The sequence below is a fragment of the Corvus moneduloides genome, chromosome 5, assembly GCF_009650955.1.
Source record: "Corvus moneduloides isolate bCorMon1 chromosome 5, bCorMon1.pri, whole genome shotgun sequence".
Classification (NCBI taxonomy): Eukaryota; Metazoa; Chordata; class Aves; order Passeriformes; family Corvidae; genus Corvus; species Corvus moneduloides.
The window spans coordinates 39392598-39410765 of record NC_045480.1 but is presented as its reverse complement, the minus strand read 5'-3'; the positions used below and the strand labels follow the sequence as shown (position 1 = coordinate 39410765).

Sequence of the window (18168 nt, the reverse complement as noted above, 5' to 3'; positions counted from 1 at the left end):
CCAGCTTTATAAGCCATGGAAGCTGGTTGGCAGAGAGCAAAAGAAAATAATGAATATATCCTAAAAAAGCATGCTCTCATGACTATCTGAAATAGTTTAATGGAGTTTGTTGTGCTACACAGACTAAGCTTTCCAAATAATTTGGGTGTTTTGGGGACTCTAGGACCGAATTTGTTCAAGAATTGTTCCAAGATCTTAGTTAAAGTTACAAAACATACAATGAAAACAGCATTAATTATCTTCTTTCATCATAACAGCTTGCCTCACTCTCTTAAAATTGCAGCAACACACACAAAACCACAGGCTGATACACTGTAGATAACTTTTCTGCCTCTAAAGGCATATTCACTATTTGGGCTTCGCCTCCTACTAAAACACAAAGGGAAAGGAAGTAAAGAAATCAATCAAGCTAATCAAAATTTTCATAATAAATCATTTTGAAGCAACCTCTTACAGAAAAATCTTTTCCTCTATGTATGCATACTTTGTAGTAGTAAGAAAACAATTCTGAATGACAAATTACTCACCTTGTATATATTGAGTCTTTACCTAAAAAGAAGCAGTGTATAAATGGCCCTGAGTTCTGGAAGAACCCCACAGAAATCAAGGATTACAAAAAAGGCAATGCACTCTAAGCATCCACCTCACGTGAATAAGCTCAATCCCACATATTTAGAGTGAACCAGCTAGCTTTGCTCGAGATGCAGTTTGGGAAGTTCACCCTGAATTGCTCCCTACACAGCAGATGGAAAAGGAATCCCATGCTGTGCCTAGCTCCTCGAACATGCACACCTGCTCTCTAAGCCACAACTTGCACAGGACATACACGTCCTCGATGTCCTGTGATAAGAAGTACTCACACAGTGAGCAGAGATGCAACACTGACATTATTTTAGAAATTAAAAACTGTATTACACAAATACTTTTAACACAGGGCCAGATCTGCCAGTTCAACACTCACTTGCTGGTAACAGAAGAAACATCAGAAGCAAATTCTCCAAGTGCAACTCACCACAGTATGACAGAACTGCTTTCCAGGGCATTATTACCTTAAGAATTTTCCATTTAGAAGCAAATTCGTGGATGTGATGTACATACCTGGATTTGACAAAGCTGTATAGATTTGAGTACCCAAAGCTTCCAAAAGCGGCCATAAAAAGTGGAATGACTTGGAAATAAACAGGCCAAATAAAGAGCAAAGACCAGGTGGTTCTAGAGGAGACTGCTATTGCAAAGGCCCTTGGAACTGTGAGCAAAGAGCGGTTTCCAGTGATGGGTATGCAATATTCCCATCTTCCCTTCAGTGTCATAGCTCTTCGCAAAATTGACAACAAGCATTCAGCTAACAATCCTTTCTCAGTCTTACACTTAATCCTGGCAACAATAAAATGTTCTTCTTCAAAGCATTCTTGAGTATTTTCTGCAGTGTTACGGGGATTATTTTCATAAACACAGCATATACAGTCTAGTCTTTTTTATATAAACAATATTATAGAATGGACAATCTTCCCATAATCCTTCACTTCTTCCTTGTAACAGTCAAGCTCAATGGAATTTTAATTTGTTCTGCAATTATGATTTCATTGCAGAAAATAGCAAAAATAAAGATCACTGCTCAAGCACATTTTACCTTTTCTCTTGTTTTTTTACACTATCAGCTCCACTCTGGTATGAATTAGTAGTATTCTTTTTACTAGAATGTCTCTGCCTCATTGCTCCACCTGCATTTGTAATATCACTTCTGCACAACATGTATTTCTAACACTTGTTTCCAAATATCCTAATCCTTGTAAGAACAGAAAGAAAAAGCAAAAATCTTTTAGCCAGAATATCATCTACCAATATACTAACTAATTCTAGTTATCCTTTTCAAACTATAAAGGTGTTTAAAACGAAGTGAATACACACTGCTCCATGAAGAATAAATTTGAAATTATAGGAGAAATGGGCATCTGGAGCAAAACAGCAAAACTGACAATGAAGTCACTTGTACAGCCTAATAACAGCTTACACAGCTGCACCTCCATTTCTCCAGTCCTTCAGACACAGCCACAGGCCCTTCATCTCTTCCACATCACACATGCACAATACCTGTAATACCAAGTAGCCTGTAAGACTCCTTTCCAATCTTTCCCAGCTTCCAGAGGAAGGAAGACCAGGTATGTGGGTGTGCTCTGGCCAAGCCCAGGCTAATTGAAAAGGGACCCAGGGATTGTGGACAGATCAGGCCAGATCACTCTCACTCCAAACACATTCTCTGTCATTCTACACTACATTAGATTGCTGCTAATCACACTACATTACTACTAATGATAGAGAAGTCTCTTTTTAGAAAGTCTTAGCATGGAGTTAGATTAATGAAGATACTGCTAACAATTTTACTTGGTTCAGTGTCACTCGAGAAAAAAAAGATAGTTGAAAAATTTAAAAAAGACTCATGCAAAAAATTCATCTTGGCATTGAAGAAACAACCAATAAAATTAGCTCCACTGAGTTTCTGTTATTACACAAACACAGTAATAAATCCTAAATAAATGCCTTCTACAAATACAATAACACAGGATTTTTATGCTAGCAATTCCCTTCCTGCCACAGACATGAAAATATTTTACAGATACAAATGAATTGTTGCAAAGATTATTAGTCTGCTATCTCAGAAATAACCTACCATTTATAAAATATCTAGTAAAGCTCTAAAGTCTGGTAAAACAGTAGTATTTCTTATTAATGATCAAGTAAAAAACCGTCTATCATTCACCTTATATACAACAGAGAAAAAAGAGACTTTCTTAATGAATTAGGCTGACTAAGTTTCAAAGCATAAACATCTACAATGCATCCATTTTCACTTTATCTTCAAATAGCTTCAAATCATATATAATATATACTTACAGCTCACCATTACTTTAAATGTATATAGCAAATTTTAAAAGGTGAAAAACAGTATTTTACCTTGCATGCTTGGTTAAACATAGGTCAAAGATGAATAGCTTTAAGACTGAAAAGTAAAAACTACGTATTCTAGTACAAAAAGCAATAAAAGCAAAATGAACATTAACTTTTAAGTCAATACCCTCTGAAGAACTACAATGGAAATACAATAACACATTTTAGTTTTGTAGCCCCTTTAAAATCAAAAGGTTTCAGAAATAGTAATAAAATAGTGTTCAGAAACATTAGTAGAGTAAGAAGGCTTACCTATGGATAATGTCTTTTCCTCTAACAAGGAAACTGAGTCACAATGTTAGAGCCGATTTACTTTTAAATCAATAGCAAGATTCACACTGATGCCAGCAGAAAAGGCAAGAGCAGAAATACGAGCCCAGATTCAATTTTTATTGTGAGCCCACAATGACATCAAGCTCAAGCAGTGTATATCAAAACAGGTAAGACAAACTCCTGGATCCGAGTGCTTCCACTGATACCACTGATCATTATGTTCTTGTATTTCAGGCTTCATCTAAACACCATTTTGAGAAAAATCAGCAACATTTTCTAATGAAAATTAAGCAACTAAGAAAGCAAAGATATTTTCTTTTGTTGTTACATTCTATAGCACTGCAGTAGCAATTACATAAAAAATATCTTACTGAATATAAATGTATGGCTAAGAAGAACAGTAAACTGTAGAAGGCTGACAATTACCTAGTGCAAATTTAACTCACATATATAAAGTGTTGCTACCACCTATACTCCCAGACTACCAAGACCACCTCCTTTCATTTACTGTGAATAATCCTAAGAGAAAGTTAACAACTGAGAGCAGCTTGCCCATGATAAGAACATGTCCCTTTGTGTTTCTTTGCATAGGCTAGTCACTTTATTTTCTGTAACATGCATGACAGTGTGAAATTAAATATTACAATTAGACCTTTTCAGATATATTTTAAAACATAACAATATATTTGTAAATAAAGCCCAAACAGCATTATTACATACCATCAATTTTCTTTGGTTGGTTTTGCCTTATTTTAAGTTTGAAAGTTACATTTTATCCTTCACCACACTGCATGAACCTCTTCATCTTACACATGGGAATTTTGCTCTCCATTTCATACAAATGGCCTCTTCTGGCTACCCCATAACTGGTCACCGATAATATCAGGCCTAATTGGCCTAGCACATGTTGGTTTGAATACAGATTCTTATTCTATTGATGTCGTGTAGTTACTTTTTCAAAAGAGAAAAAGGGAATTACAAAACAATACTGTCATTGAAAGGCAAAAATACAAAGGAGAGATTAGGGAGTTAACAAGTGTTATTTTTGGCCCTCAACCTCTTTATTTGTGAAGTCTGGAAACCAGTCAGTGTTCTCTTTGAATGAAAACAAAATAAAAGCTCTTTTTTGGCATCTATACCTGTACTATATGAGGAACAGCAGAGGTCATGTATTGAAAAGATGATGCTATGCAAATTAAATCAGAGGATTTCGGAGAGTGCTGCTTGGTTGTTTGTCCCTCTATTTGTTTTTCAAGCACTGAGGCACACAGAATGAAGCAGTACCCACAGTGCCTTTAATCCTACTCTTATTTATCCCCACCTCTACATAGCAATTAACAATTCAGCAATATTCAGTATGGAACAGAATGCAGCTGAGAGAGCAGTCATATTCTGTGATTAAAGTCTTCCAGACATGCTAACTGAAAATACTTTCAGCATGCAATGTTGCCTTCTCACCTCCTTCTGGCAAAAGCTTAGAATCAGAGTATGACACTTATAAGAGCTTCCTTGTTACCTACATAGTCCTCCTCATATGCTGAAGTAAAGAGAAGCCCTTTTTTTCTTCCATGAATATAAGCCTACCTCTCCTATTTTAGTGAAAATACCAAGTGAGCTCTTAGCAAAGGATTTATCAGAGATTAACTCAGAAGTTATTGAGAATGAATTCTTCTATTTCAATAGCTAATAAAAATGCATATTCAGTATTTTCCCAACAATGCTATAGCTTTTGCCATTTAAACTGCAGGACCTTCAGTTGGCCCTGAGCTTTTAGATGTCCCAGTTGAATCTTGACTCTGTGTCAGGGCAGAAACACAGCCTTATTCCTATGATGAAGTGTGTTGGGTTGACCCTGAGTTGATGGACAGTCTTTAAGACCAATTACGCTTCTCACAATTTACATATTTAAACCGCACAGAAAGGCGGGACTTCCCCTTTTGGTCGGAGCTCGCCTGCTGGAAGGTGGGGGGGGGCTCCGAGCCTCCCGGCCCCGCTGGGCCGGGCCGGGGCCACTGCCCCTTTCCCCCTTTCTCAGCACCACGGCACGGACCCTGGGTCGCTGGGGGGGACTGTCCCAGAGCCGCAGGCAGCTAAAACCAGCCATGGACTGCTCACAGCTAAACCCATCCAGCGCAGCTTCTGGGGACAGGCGGGTCCCTCTCCTCTCCATGCGGAGCCGGCGGAGCCAGCGGGAGCCGGCAGAGCCTCCTGTCTGCAGCCAGCACACTTCGTGCTGAACTGAAGAGGACACCACACAGCCAGCAGCACAGAGGGAGCGAGGCTTTCCCCACCGTCAAGCCCGAACAAGAACACCCTTCAACATGGCGGTTTCAGAGTCAGAGAAAGAGAAGTGAGTCACGTGGGACGGAGCTGGAAATGGCGACGGGAGAGAAGAGGGCGGTGCCGCAATTCTGGCGCGCAGCTTAAAAGAAACCTTCTTGCATGCCGTGGTAAGAAACCGTAATACCACAAACTGTTTGTCTCTTTAATCCAATGAAAGAACATGGGGGGATGGAGTATCCTCGTGTGCCTGTGAAGATTGTGAAGAATGCCTATGCCAGGCTATATAGAAGTAGTGAGAGGCTGTTAGAGACTTGTGGCGAAGAAAAGCCTCTGTGTGCAGGCCAAAATAACTTATCCTTAAAAAGATGAATAACCCCATGTGATGGCCCATGTTTTGTAGTATGAAAGAACTGTGAAATTCTTCATGGGAGAGATGTTCTACACACAGCAGACTGTTTGTTTCCGGGCGGGTGTGCTGTTGGTGGCAGTTTGGGAACCACGTGCAACTGAAGGAAAACCTTTTCTTCCTTAAGCATAAGAGAAAGACTTTTCAAGAACTGCAACACTGACTAACATCCCATGTTCTGTTATCCCTTGTGTGAGCTGGATAGAAGGAGAGAAGTGCTGGAAAGGGGGGGGGGGGGGGGGCAATTTACTTTAATTTTGTTTTGTTGTTTTCTCTTTACTTTTAATTCTGTTAGTAATAAAGCTCTTTCATTGTACTGCAACTGTTTAAGGTTTGTGCCTGCTTTGCTTTTCTCCTAATTCTTATCTCACAGAAGGAAAATAAGTAAATAATGGATATTTTGAATCAAAACCACTACATTTAATTGGTGTTTCCGCCCGGTTTCAAACTCAACCCGCTACATCAATGGTGGAGAATGCGGGCAATTAATGAGCGCTGTGAGATGAAGATTAATTAGGAGAAAATAATAAGCAGAGCAAGTAGAAAGTTATAACATTAAGTAGAATAATAGAAGAAATTTGCTTTGTAGTAGTGGTAAAAATTCTAGGGGTGGAGGTTTATGGAATTTGTTTTCTTTTAGCTCTGGTTTTGCTATTTTAAGTAACTTTTGGATATGTAAATTTTAAGAAGCGAGGGGTGGAATGTGTTGGGTTGACCCTGAGTTGATGGACAGTCTTTAAGACCAATTACGCTTCTCACAATTTACATATTTAAACCGCACAGAAAGGCGGGACTTCCCCTTTTGGTCGGAGCTCGCCTGCTGGAAGGTGGGGGGGCTCCGAGCCTCCCGGCCCCGCTGGGCCGGGCCGGGGCCACTGCCCCTTTCCCCCTTTCTCAGCACCACGGCACGGACCCTGGGTCGCTGGGGGGGACTGTCCCAGAGCCGCAGGCAGCTAAAACCAGCCATGGACTGCTCACAGCTAAACCCATCCAGCGCAGCTTCTGGGGACAGGCGGGTCCCTCTCCTCTCCATGCGGAGCCGGCGGAGCCAGCGGGAGCCGGCAGAGCCTCCTGTCTGCAGCCAGCACACTTCGTGCTGAACTGAAGAGGACACCACACAGCCAGCAGCACAGAGGGAGCGAGGCTTTCCCCACCGTCAAGCCCGAACAAGAACACCCTTCAACATGGCGGTTTCAGAGTCAGAGAAAGAGAAGTGAGTCACGTGGGACGGAGCTGGAAATGGCGACGGGAGAGAAGAGGGCGGTGCCGCAATTCTGGCGCGCAGCTTAAAAGAAACCTTCTTGCATGCCGTGGTAAGAAACCGTAATACCACAAACTGTTTGTCTCTTTAATCCAATGAAAGAACATGGGGGGATGGAGTATCCTCGTGTGCCTGTGAAGATTGTGAAGAATGCCTATGCCAGGCTATATAGAAGTAGTGAGAGGCTGTTAGAGACTTGTGGCGAAGAAAAGCCTCTGTGTGCAGGCCAAAATAACTTATCCTTAAAAAGATGAATAACCCCATGTGATGGCCCATGTTTTGTAGTATGAAAGAACTGTGAAATTCTTCATGGGAGAGATGTTCTACACACAGCAGACTGTTTGTTTCCGGGCGGGTGTGCTGTTGGTGGCAGTTTGGGAACCACGTGCAACTGAAGGAAAACCTTTTCTTCCTTAAGCATAAGAGAAAGACTTTTCAAGAACTGCAACACTGACTAACATCCCATGTTCTGTTATCCCTTGTGTGAGCTGGATAGAAGGAGAGAAGTGCTGGAAAGGGGGGGGGGGGGGCAATTTACTTTAATTTTGTTTTGTTGTTTTCTCTTTACTTTTAATTCTGTTAGTAATAAAGCTCTTTCATTGTACTGCAACTGTTTAAGGTTTGTGCCTGCTTTGCTTTTCTCCTAATTCTTATCTCACAGAAGGAAAATAAGTAAATAATGGATATTTTGAATCAAAACCACTACATTTAATTGGTGTTTCCGCCCGGTTTCAAACTCAACCCGCTACATGAAGATATCCAAAGACATAATCCAGGAGGATGCTGTAGTACACCTCAGCCAAATCTTTGAAATAGACTGTTCGGGAGACAAGGATCCTGGGCATGTCATGGCACACATTTGTCACAGTGTTAGTGTAGCTTGACAGGGAAACAAAACAAAGCACTCTGTCCAAAGATATTTAGTTTTAAGAATAATTAAATTTGCCCAATGTATGTACTCTGGAGTGGAGCAAATTTGAGATAACTGACAATGAATGCTTTTCTTAGATACCTTTGAAGGTCTTTGACCACAGCCAAGAGCTGTCAGCCATACACTCACTTGCTGACGAAATTTCTGCAGAAATGCCCGCGGTCTTCACTGACCATATTCCTTCAGACTGACAAGCACAGTGGGAATTTGTCATCTGTGCTGCCAAACATCTCATATTCAGGTGACAATAGAGAGACATACCCCAGGTATTTGGTCCAAGCAAGCACAAAACCAAACAAACCAGTCCAGAAACACGATCACATATCTTAAAGGTTTTGCATGTAATTAATATTTTATACAATTTTTCATTTACTTATTTAATCAGTAAGCCTCATGCAACCTAAATAACAAGCAAAGGAGACACAGAAGGAAATGCCTGCAATGATGCAGTAAGTGCAGTACCATTTAAGGCAGAGTGAATAATCTCTATCTCAATTTCTGAATGGAAGTGAAACACTTTTATTTCAGAGACTGATGTATTCCTTCCTCTGCATCATTCTGCAGCTTCTGAAAGATATTAAATGCTACAGTTGATCATACAGAAGGCTGTTATCTGGGACCTCCCTTTTTATTTTCTGGAAGGTGGGATATAAAACATCTCACTTCTCCAACCTCTACTTTCCTAAAAAATAATTACCAATCTAAAATAATTAATTTTCTTTATCTTAACTAGTAATCCAATTACAATGATAGTAAAAAAAAAAAAAATCCAAGGAAATATTAAGACTGAAAATAAGGTAAATTTCTACAGAAAAAAATTATAAGAGAAAACAAATCCCGGCTCATGACAGTCCTACCCTGACTCTTCAAGCAGTATTCAATTTAATCCAGAACTGCTCTTTCTGTCAGGTAGAAAATGTAAGGTATTATACTATAAAAACACAAATATAGGAAGGCCTTATATTTACCACATGAAATGACATAAAATTTTAACTCTGTTTACTTCTTATGTCCTTTTTTCTAAGATGTATATTTCACAGACTGCCTTATTTCTTTATGTAGAAAAAAACCCCACAGGTTTTGATCAGTACCAATAATGAACAGTATTACTATACATTATATTAATTATGAATTAGATATCAATTAACTAACAGTACAAAATTACTTTCAGCTGTTCATCTTTTTTCTATTGCAATGTCTTGAACTAAAACAATGTCATGTTCGGCAAACGTATTCTGAAAATTGTTTCAGAATATGAGTACACTGCTGTAAAGATACATTTTACATTTTGTAAAAAATTCCAACAAGCAAGAAAACTTGGCATGATTCCAGAAGCATTATCACTGAGTTTGTTAGGGAATTGCAACAGTCATTAATGATATTCATTAGCATCAAAAGAAGCTGATGCACCTGAGATAAGTACTTTGAATATATTAACTTGCAAAATAAAACACTGTGAAGCAGGGAGTTCACTTGTGACTACAGATCATTCAACTTTTTGCTTTTTGCTTTTTTCCACCCAGTATTAAGATGACAAAAATAATAATTTCTTTTTTTCCAACAGGATGGTAAAATTCCCACTCAAAAGCCTTGAAATCAGTTAAGAACTTGAAAGAACTCTCCCATAATCTCACTCTTTCAATCAGATTTGGAAATTTACAGTTTTATTTTCTTGGAGGAATGTTGGCAATACACACTTATGTTACACAAATTTGACCATTTCAGTGTCTATTCATGGGTTTAAAAGGAATACACTATATATCAAACATGAACCAGAAATAAAATTAAACTAGAATAAAATTGTTGTCTGGATAAAGCACAGTTGAAAAAAAGAATAAATTAAAACTTAATTAAATAATTAGCGAGAAGTACCAAACATGCAGAACTAATTTTGTTCGAAGCTCCACATTTTTTTAAGGAAATAAATCGCACAAATTAAAATGAGAATCTGTTAATGAGACAATACAGAAAATTCTTATTTCTTTCACCCTGTTTCTTCCCTGTTTTAGGTCATCTAATTTTCCCTGAAGAAATCTTGCTAATATTTTAATCTCAAGTTGGCTGAAAGGAAGCATGTTTTAAATAAAGTCAAAATAGCCAACAGCTAAAAGCTTTTTAAATCATTGAAAGAGGTGATGCAGGTCAGTGAATTGTACATTACTAAATAAATGTAACAAAGCTTCAAGTAAATGTGCTACTGCAGTAGGTGAAAAAAATAGTTTAAAATGTGAACTCTAACAGGTAGCAGCTAAGTTTGTGGGTGTATGTGAATTTCAAAATTGGAACTTTTGGGCCCTCCTTGCTGGCTGCAACCGGTATGGACTGGTATAAATTTTGATAAAACAAAAGGGGCACATTAAATAAAGAGACGTGGAACAGAATTAACAAATATGAGGCTGTTAGTGCATTGCACCTCTACACAGAGCCTATTTTGATTGGGAAAATTGGGGCAGGGACTGAAAGGATGGATCCTGGAAGAATAGCTTCTGGATAGATCCTGGAAGAAGGAGCCTTCCCTGAAAGAAGACATTTAAGATCCTGGCCGCTGGAAAGATGCTGGAAGTGAGGAGAGATTGTGGAAATCAGCAAGATGCACTGAGATGAACACTGAGGGAGTCACAGGGACTGTGGCCCGATACACCTTGGTATCTTGGTATCTCTGTGCAGCTTCAGAGCAGAAACCAACACAATTTTCTGCCTGACTTTCCCAGGTCACCAGTAATCCCCCTGCTTGGAACGAGCGTGAGAGAGGCAACGCAAGTTGTGAAATCAAGCTGAGTAAAAGCAGTATCTCATCAGTTCTTGAACAAATCACAGCACCCAGCTGCACTACTGGCTCTTGCTTACTCTGCTGTGCATGCACAGAACAGGCTAAACTTCATTGCAAGGGGAGGTCTGCCAGTTCCTATGCATTCTAGACAGCTGAATATGAAAGCTAAGCACACTTACTACCCAAAGGGGAAGCAGAAAAAGGATTGATGTGTACTTGTTTTCTGGGCAGTTGGGAACAGAGGGGGAGATGGGTGATCTGAACTGTCAAAAGGTAAAGCAGATGAGGTGTCATATGCAGAGCTAAGTGTTGAAGGTTAACAGGACTTGTACAACCTTAAAAATGAGTGCAACATTTGCATTCAACCCATGGACTGGTCTCACACTTCCTTCTCCCAGTGACCCCGTTGGCAAGACCACACTTTGCATCAGGTGCATTTGTTCTTACCCATCACACGGAGGAGCAGGACAAGCAAAGGACAGGGCTTGCTGTATCTGAGAGCAAAAGGACCATGACCATTATTTGAAAAAAAAAAAAAAAAGGTGCCCACACACTGCCAAGGGGGCAAAAGACTCCTTGGTTTTGTAAAAATGTGCAGTGCACAGAATCCTTCCTATGTTCTGGTGCCACATAACCACTGGGAAAAGCCTCAGAAGCGCCTAGAAAAATGAAGATCTGCAGATTCCAGCTCAATGAAATCCCTTCATTCACAGCTGTGCAAGTCAGTACAACCTGGATACCCCAGATCCTGGCACATGCTTGAAAAGGAGACTGGGGCAAAAGGGGGACATGAGGTGATGGCTATGCCCGGAAAACAAGATGCCTCCTCATGTGTCTCTTATTTAACACCTCTCTCACAAGTGGTAGTGCTTCCCATTCATTCTCCTTTACCTTTTTTTCTTTCTGCTTCTGCACAACTTCCAAAGCCCTCCCTCTCTTCTCTACTGCCCATATTCATTTATTTCTAACTTTGTTCCCCTAATACTGCCTCTAATGCTCTGCAGATGTCCCCCTCTCATTTATAACCCTAAGTTTATTTGTCTTTTTTGTCTCTTTTTAAAAATTACTGGCGTACCTATTGTAGTTTATACTTTACGTAATACCCATTGCTTTCTCTAAATGATATTCAAAACAAAGATGACAAAGAAAGATTTTTATTTTATTGTGGGGTTTGGGCTTTTTTTTGCTTGTAACTTTTGTTTTTCTTAACAACTTATACATCTAGACACAGATCAAGTTCTTAGCACTCTCATTTATGGATTTAACCTAAGAGCCCCTGCACATCAATTAAGTTCAATGTTTCTAAATGTATCATTAAAATGAGACAGCCTTCACAAAAGCTCAGATGCCCTCACCTGCCTTCTGCATTCATTAGAGATATGGATTAGAAAAACTTGATAGTTCACTTCCAAGTTAGAGGACCCTATGATTTCATTATTAGGTTTACATACATTTTAAGAAGAGAATCTGGTTTTCTGAATACTGGTTTAATTTTACTTCCCAAAGGAGTATGGGGATCCACACCAAGACTATTTTGCTAAAGTTCATAGACATAGCTTGCTCTCCAGATGCACCAAAAAAAAAAAAAATTCAGTAAATTTTCAATCTGAAAAGATGAACAATTGTCCTAAATAGCCTAGGCAGGGAATGTATTTTAGGAAGCCCTTACTTAAGTCATCCTTGAAACAGGAACAGTAACCTTACTTTGCCTGTTTGGCTTTGTCAAATTTGTAAGCAATTGACATATATCTGCAGCGTAGAATCATGGAGCCACATACACGTTTAGTTTGGAAAAGATCTCCAAGATCACCGAGTCCAAATGCTACAACACTTTACAGAGCTCCACTTACAGACAAAAATTGCATTCTTACAACTTTTGTTTTAAGAACTTCTGTTGTAAGAAATTTTGTATTCTGTAACAAAAAAAGATGAAATTTCACTGAGGATACTCAGCTCACTTTCATGTTTCTCAAGTTTCCTGGCTTTTGGCCTTGTAAAGAAAACAGATTAACAAATTTCAGCATTGCAATAAAATGCAGCATTTGGAAAAGCCCTGTATTTTTCTTGCTCTGACAATCTGTCAGGACAGGATTAGTGTTAATTCCCAAACCCAGGAGACCTTTTTTTTTCTCTTTTACATAACTAGGCACAAGTAATCTTGACCCCTTGGCAGCTTAAATCATCAAGAGTTCATTCTTAATTTTAAAAAATTCCAATTTTTGAACCAAAAAAAATTTGTCTATACATTTTTTTCAGTATTTTAGTACAGAAGTACGAAAAATAGAATATGCTTGAAAGAACATACAAAAGGAAAAAGATAAGTGCATCAGGTGAAACAACTTCCAGCAGAGAAAATGCTAACCTTATTTTGACAAAAACTAAGGGCAATGATAGCATATTAAAAGACTAACACTGGAGAATGGTAAGCCTACTACTCACAGAGAGATGCTTTTCACCTCACCATCTTAATTTCACTTCATGCCCGCTGTTACGCAAATATTCCCATATCCCTCCTGGAGACACAGAAATTATTGCTAGTGGATACTGCAACCACATTCAGGTTACACTGTATATCTTATCAAAGGGGCCACATTAGCCACACCATGCTGGGTCTTCCAGTGCTTTTCATTCCATTCAACAATGCAAGCAGATGATATATTTATCTATTTATTTTCAAGATACTACATGAAGTTGTAAATTAATGCTTTAAAAAACATCAAGACTATAATTTTACAGAGGGGTTACAGCACAGGGAGCATTTAATTACATACATTCAATTAATATTTAATTACACAATCAATTATATTGCCACAGATGAAAAAAGGAACCTAAAGAAGTGTTTCAGAGCATTTTTTTAATTCACTTGTATGCCTGCACACAGTTTAATCTTTATCGTGGTCATCTTCATTGTTAGAAGAACATTAATTTGTTTTTTAAACTAAGAAAAAAATATAGTTTTGACAGTAGCTACAGATTATAATGGAAACAGTAAGACTATCCTGCCCAATAAATCTGGAATAGTGCTTCAAACTAAAATGAAATATCAACATTAATGCAATATTTGTTTCTTTTATTGCTACAAGGTTGCTACAGGAAAAAGCCCATCATCTTTAAAAACTAATTTTGCTGTATTTTCAATGGTATTTGTGCATAAAGGTTCTAGCTTACTCATCAAAAGTGTTACTATACAGAAAGAACAAAAAAATGCATCTAACAGAGATCAGTCTAAAGAAATTTTTAAAATGCAGACCTCCAATCACACTTTTCTTGGCAAATTCAGGTCCATGGTAGCCTAAAACCTCGTAACAGCTCTCTATTCAGAAGCACCGAAGACAGTATCATGTTTTATTAACAACAACCTTCCATAATCACTTGGAGCCACTGAAATACAAATATGCTTAACCACCATATCTTTTTTCTCCAGTTTGCTCCAGTTGCACCAACGGCTAAGAAGCAATGCAAAGCAACTTCATTCTAGCAGCCTAATCTCATGCATGGTCCAAAAGGAAGGTGATTTATTCCTATCAAGCAATTTTCAAATGAACTCACATAATACAGCATTTACTAACAGTTCTACAGCGCAACTGCTTGCTCCTATGACCAGCAACAAGGACTTCTAAGTTTCCTTCCTTTCTACCACACTTTGTTTTCTTGACTATTCAATTGAAAACACTGAGGAGCAAGGAATTAATTTCTTCTTTGTCTTAAATCCACCTATAAGCATCTCACGGAGTATTAAATAGCAAATGAAAAAAGAACAGCAGTAACACATACTACAATAGCTCATGTGAAAAATACCATGGTATTTTACTATAGGTACAATTTCAAAACCCTTGGCAAAGGAACAACCTTGAACAAAATAAAGCAGGTTTTATTCAAGAATAATCAGTGTTTCTGTAATATCTGATAACTGTAATATTCTGTGAACAAAATCTTCCTTCCTGCTGGAAATGCACATTAAAAATATTACACGAATTACCATCACTCACCTATCCTGTCATTTCTACCTGCATTTGTGGATTTGTCAGAAGGGCAAGGGCAACGTCCTTCACATTTCACTGAAATTTGTTTTCCTGAGACACAGGCTTGATAGTCTAATTTGCACTGTAAAGAGAGAGAATGACTATCATTAGTATAAACATATTTTATAACAAAAAAATTATAGATCTAAGAAATTTGAAGCAATCTTTCATGAAATGCTTAAATCTTTGCAGACACAGGAGCTAAGAAAAGTCTCCTCCTACTTTCAGAATAAAAAGTAGATTACATAAAGATACAAAGATTTTAGTCCCTAACCTGGCTAGTTTCAGACTCAATTCAAGCATGAAGGCACTTGTGGTGTGAGACTGACTTGAATATCCCTGCTAGACAGAAGTAGACTGCATTGGTTTTATCTGTATTCTATGAGCAAATAAACACAGCAACAACATTCATTATTGATAGGAAGCAATAAACAGTCAATTTCTATAGAATTTATCACTTAGTTTCTATCTTTAAAATGACAGTGTGCTGGTAAAAAGCATTAATGAATAAAATGAAAAGCTGTGCCAAATGTAATTCTGCAGAGTGACTATCTTTCCTGATACCTAATCTGAAACATTCATTTGTGAGGTTGTCATCTGTGTACTTACAGCTCCAATCCAGAAACCATATAAAAACTATCTATATCTGAGGAACAGAATTGTTTCAAGCATGTAAAAATAATGTAGTTTAAAAACACATACAGAGAAAATAGTTTCGTTGTAAACATTGTCCTTCTTTACTGAAAAGCTGAACTCTTCTTCTAATAAACCAGTTCTTTAAATAGAGATCTTTCTCTGGGATGTTTTGCCAAAGTATCATCAGAAAAAACATAAAAACAAAGGGTGAGCAGAGCATTTACAAGAGCTTTTGCAAAAAGCAAAAGAAGGAAAATTGTTTTGGAGAACACTTCATCCTTGAACAAAATATGGAAGATGTCTCATTTAATAGGAAAGGACACAGAAGCATGAGTGAGAAAACAATTCAAGTAACAAATAAAATTATGAAGTGTTTTCTATGTATCAACACTTCAGAACAATCTCACCAGAATGTCTCTTTTATTCCCTGACTCCTCTTTTGTTAGGGTAGCAAACTTCACTGTAATGCAGTTCCATTATATGATTATCAGGATTTCCAGGAAACCCTAAAGTCAAAGTTTGTCTCTCTCCTAAAAATACGTAAGGTGTGGGAGCACTATAGCTATATAAGAATCAAGGAGCCTCCTGAAAGACTGCAGTTGAGGTTTCCAGAGGTTTCCACAGCACTGTGAATTTACAGAACTTCATCAACTTTTCAAGCAGTCAGACTTCTAGTTCTGTCCCACTCTCAGGCAGTTCTGTATCTTGCAGAACCTGAACTGCATCACTGTATCAAAATAATACATTTTTGCACCATTGCCAGTACCAAAAAGACAGAAATTAATACCTCATTTTTTTTTTATTTAAATAAATCATTATTGTACTTCAGTTTTGAATGTGTTACCTTTCGCCAAAAAGGCATGGGTAAAGGAAAATGACACTAAAAGAACCTTTTAATTCTCCCAAAAAAACTCCAACAGAACTGCTCCAATTGAAAGCTACACAGCAGTAATATCTCATAAAGGACTAGAAAATGGAAGTAAAGCAAACACCTGCCTATGCTGATTTTGAAACAACTGAATGCTTTCTCTACCTCAATTATCCTGGCTGTACAGAAGAGTACTTGCATTGGCTATGATACCCACCAGCCCTCTCTCCAGACAGTACATGACCTAATTCATCTCTTAATACTCAAAAGAATCTTTGGCGTTTGTGGAATGGATTATAGCTCAAATTTATTAATTTTTTCTGTTAAAAAGAGAGGTCCTTCTGTTTTTAAGAGATGAGAGGTTTTATTATTCAAACTTAGTAGTTTAAGGATTCAAATCTACAGATAGCTGTGCTTTAGGCTTTGATTACTCCACTTCGTCAGATCACCACTTAAAATTTGAGATATAAACCCATTCCAGGTTTGTTTCACTGAGAACCACAGTATGAAGAGTGAGAAAAAAAATTAAGTTGTTTTTTTTTTAACTTCTGAAGATTTCTTTAATCCTTTCTCTGAGAGGTTATTTTTTACAGATTCTGATGCTCCTAACTTTGATTTACTTGAATGTTGCTGAAGAGACTAGTAAATATTTCATAAGTGCTTCGGCTAACATCATGAGTTTCGAGTTTAGTCCTTTTGATTTATTTTTCTTTGAAGATGTCTACTCAGTCCTATTTGCAAATAACACTGTCCTTTTAAATGCTAAAAAAACTAAATGCTCAACACCTGGCACAGGTAGAGATACATGAGATACTGAGTGCACGGTCAGTACACAACACTTCCAAATCACTACTCCCATTCACAGGTATGATCAAATTTTACCCTCACTGAACTCATTTTAAGGACAGGCAGGCAGCAGAGATATATTCATTGTTTTCAGAAACAAAGCAACATCATGGTGCTTGCCTAAGTTGGAAATGAATCAAGGCTGTTCTGACAATTTCATATTAGCAGCTAACAACACCAGGAACAAAACTCTGGTTCAAACCTCTTGTCATCATTCCCCAAATTAACAGTGCACTGGGATACTGTAAAGATAGCACAGTTAAATAAAGGTGGGCCAAACTTCCTTCTGTGTTATTCTCAAACTGGTAGAAGAGCAAGTAATACACCTGAAAAATTCCACAGAAAAAGAAATCACTGACATACAGGCTATGAGGAAACAACGAGAAATAGTGGTCAAAAAGGAGACATAGTGTGAGGGTATTCATGCCAGTGTACTCAAAGAGATGGCTGATTTCATAACAAGATCTCTCTCCATGACTTTTCAACCGTCTTGGGAATCTGGAGAATCAACAGGAAGCTGGCAAATGCTGACCCTGGTAACTACAAGTCTACCAGTCCAACCTTCATGCCTGGTAAAATTATGGAGAAGATTACTCTGGGAGTTACTGAAAGACATATGAAGGACAATGTAATCACTGGTCAGTGATTCAGTAAGAAGCTTCAGTAAGAAGCCAGGACAGCTTCTTGAGGATGAAGTCCAACTTAACAATTTCCTTTTACAACAGAGTTATCCACCGAGCTGACCAAGGGAAGCCAGTTGATATAATCTTTTTGGATTCCAGTAATGCTTTCAATACCGTCTCTCACAGTGTCCTTCTGGACAAAATATCCAGCACACAGATGGACAAACCTATCATGCGATGGGTGAGCATGTGGCTCATGGGTTGGACACAAAGCGCTATGGGGTAAATGGGATAACATTAGGG

At 38.2% G+C, this 18168-nt stretch overlaps 1 protein-coding gene across 6 annotated transcripts in view; it reads right to left on the bottom strand.

Annotated features, from left to right (window-relative positions):
* The window catches only part of SPOCK3 (SPARC (osteonectin), cwcv and kazal like domains proteoglycan 3), a 189292-nt gene that overhangs the window by 42165 nt on the left and 128959 nt on the right, over positions 1–18168 (bottom strand). For all 6 annotated transcript variants that reach the window (XM_032109502.1, XM_032109501.1, XM_032109499.1 and 3 more), the window contains one exon: positions 14860–14974. In XM_032109502.1, the coding sequence (XP_031965393.1) occupies positions 14860–14974 (115 nt within the window). The remainder of the gene's footprint in view (positions 1–14859; positions 14975–18168) is intronic.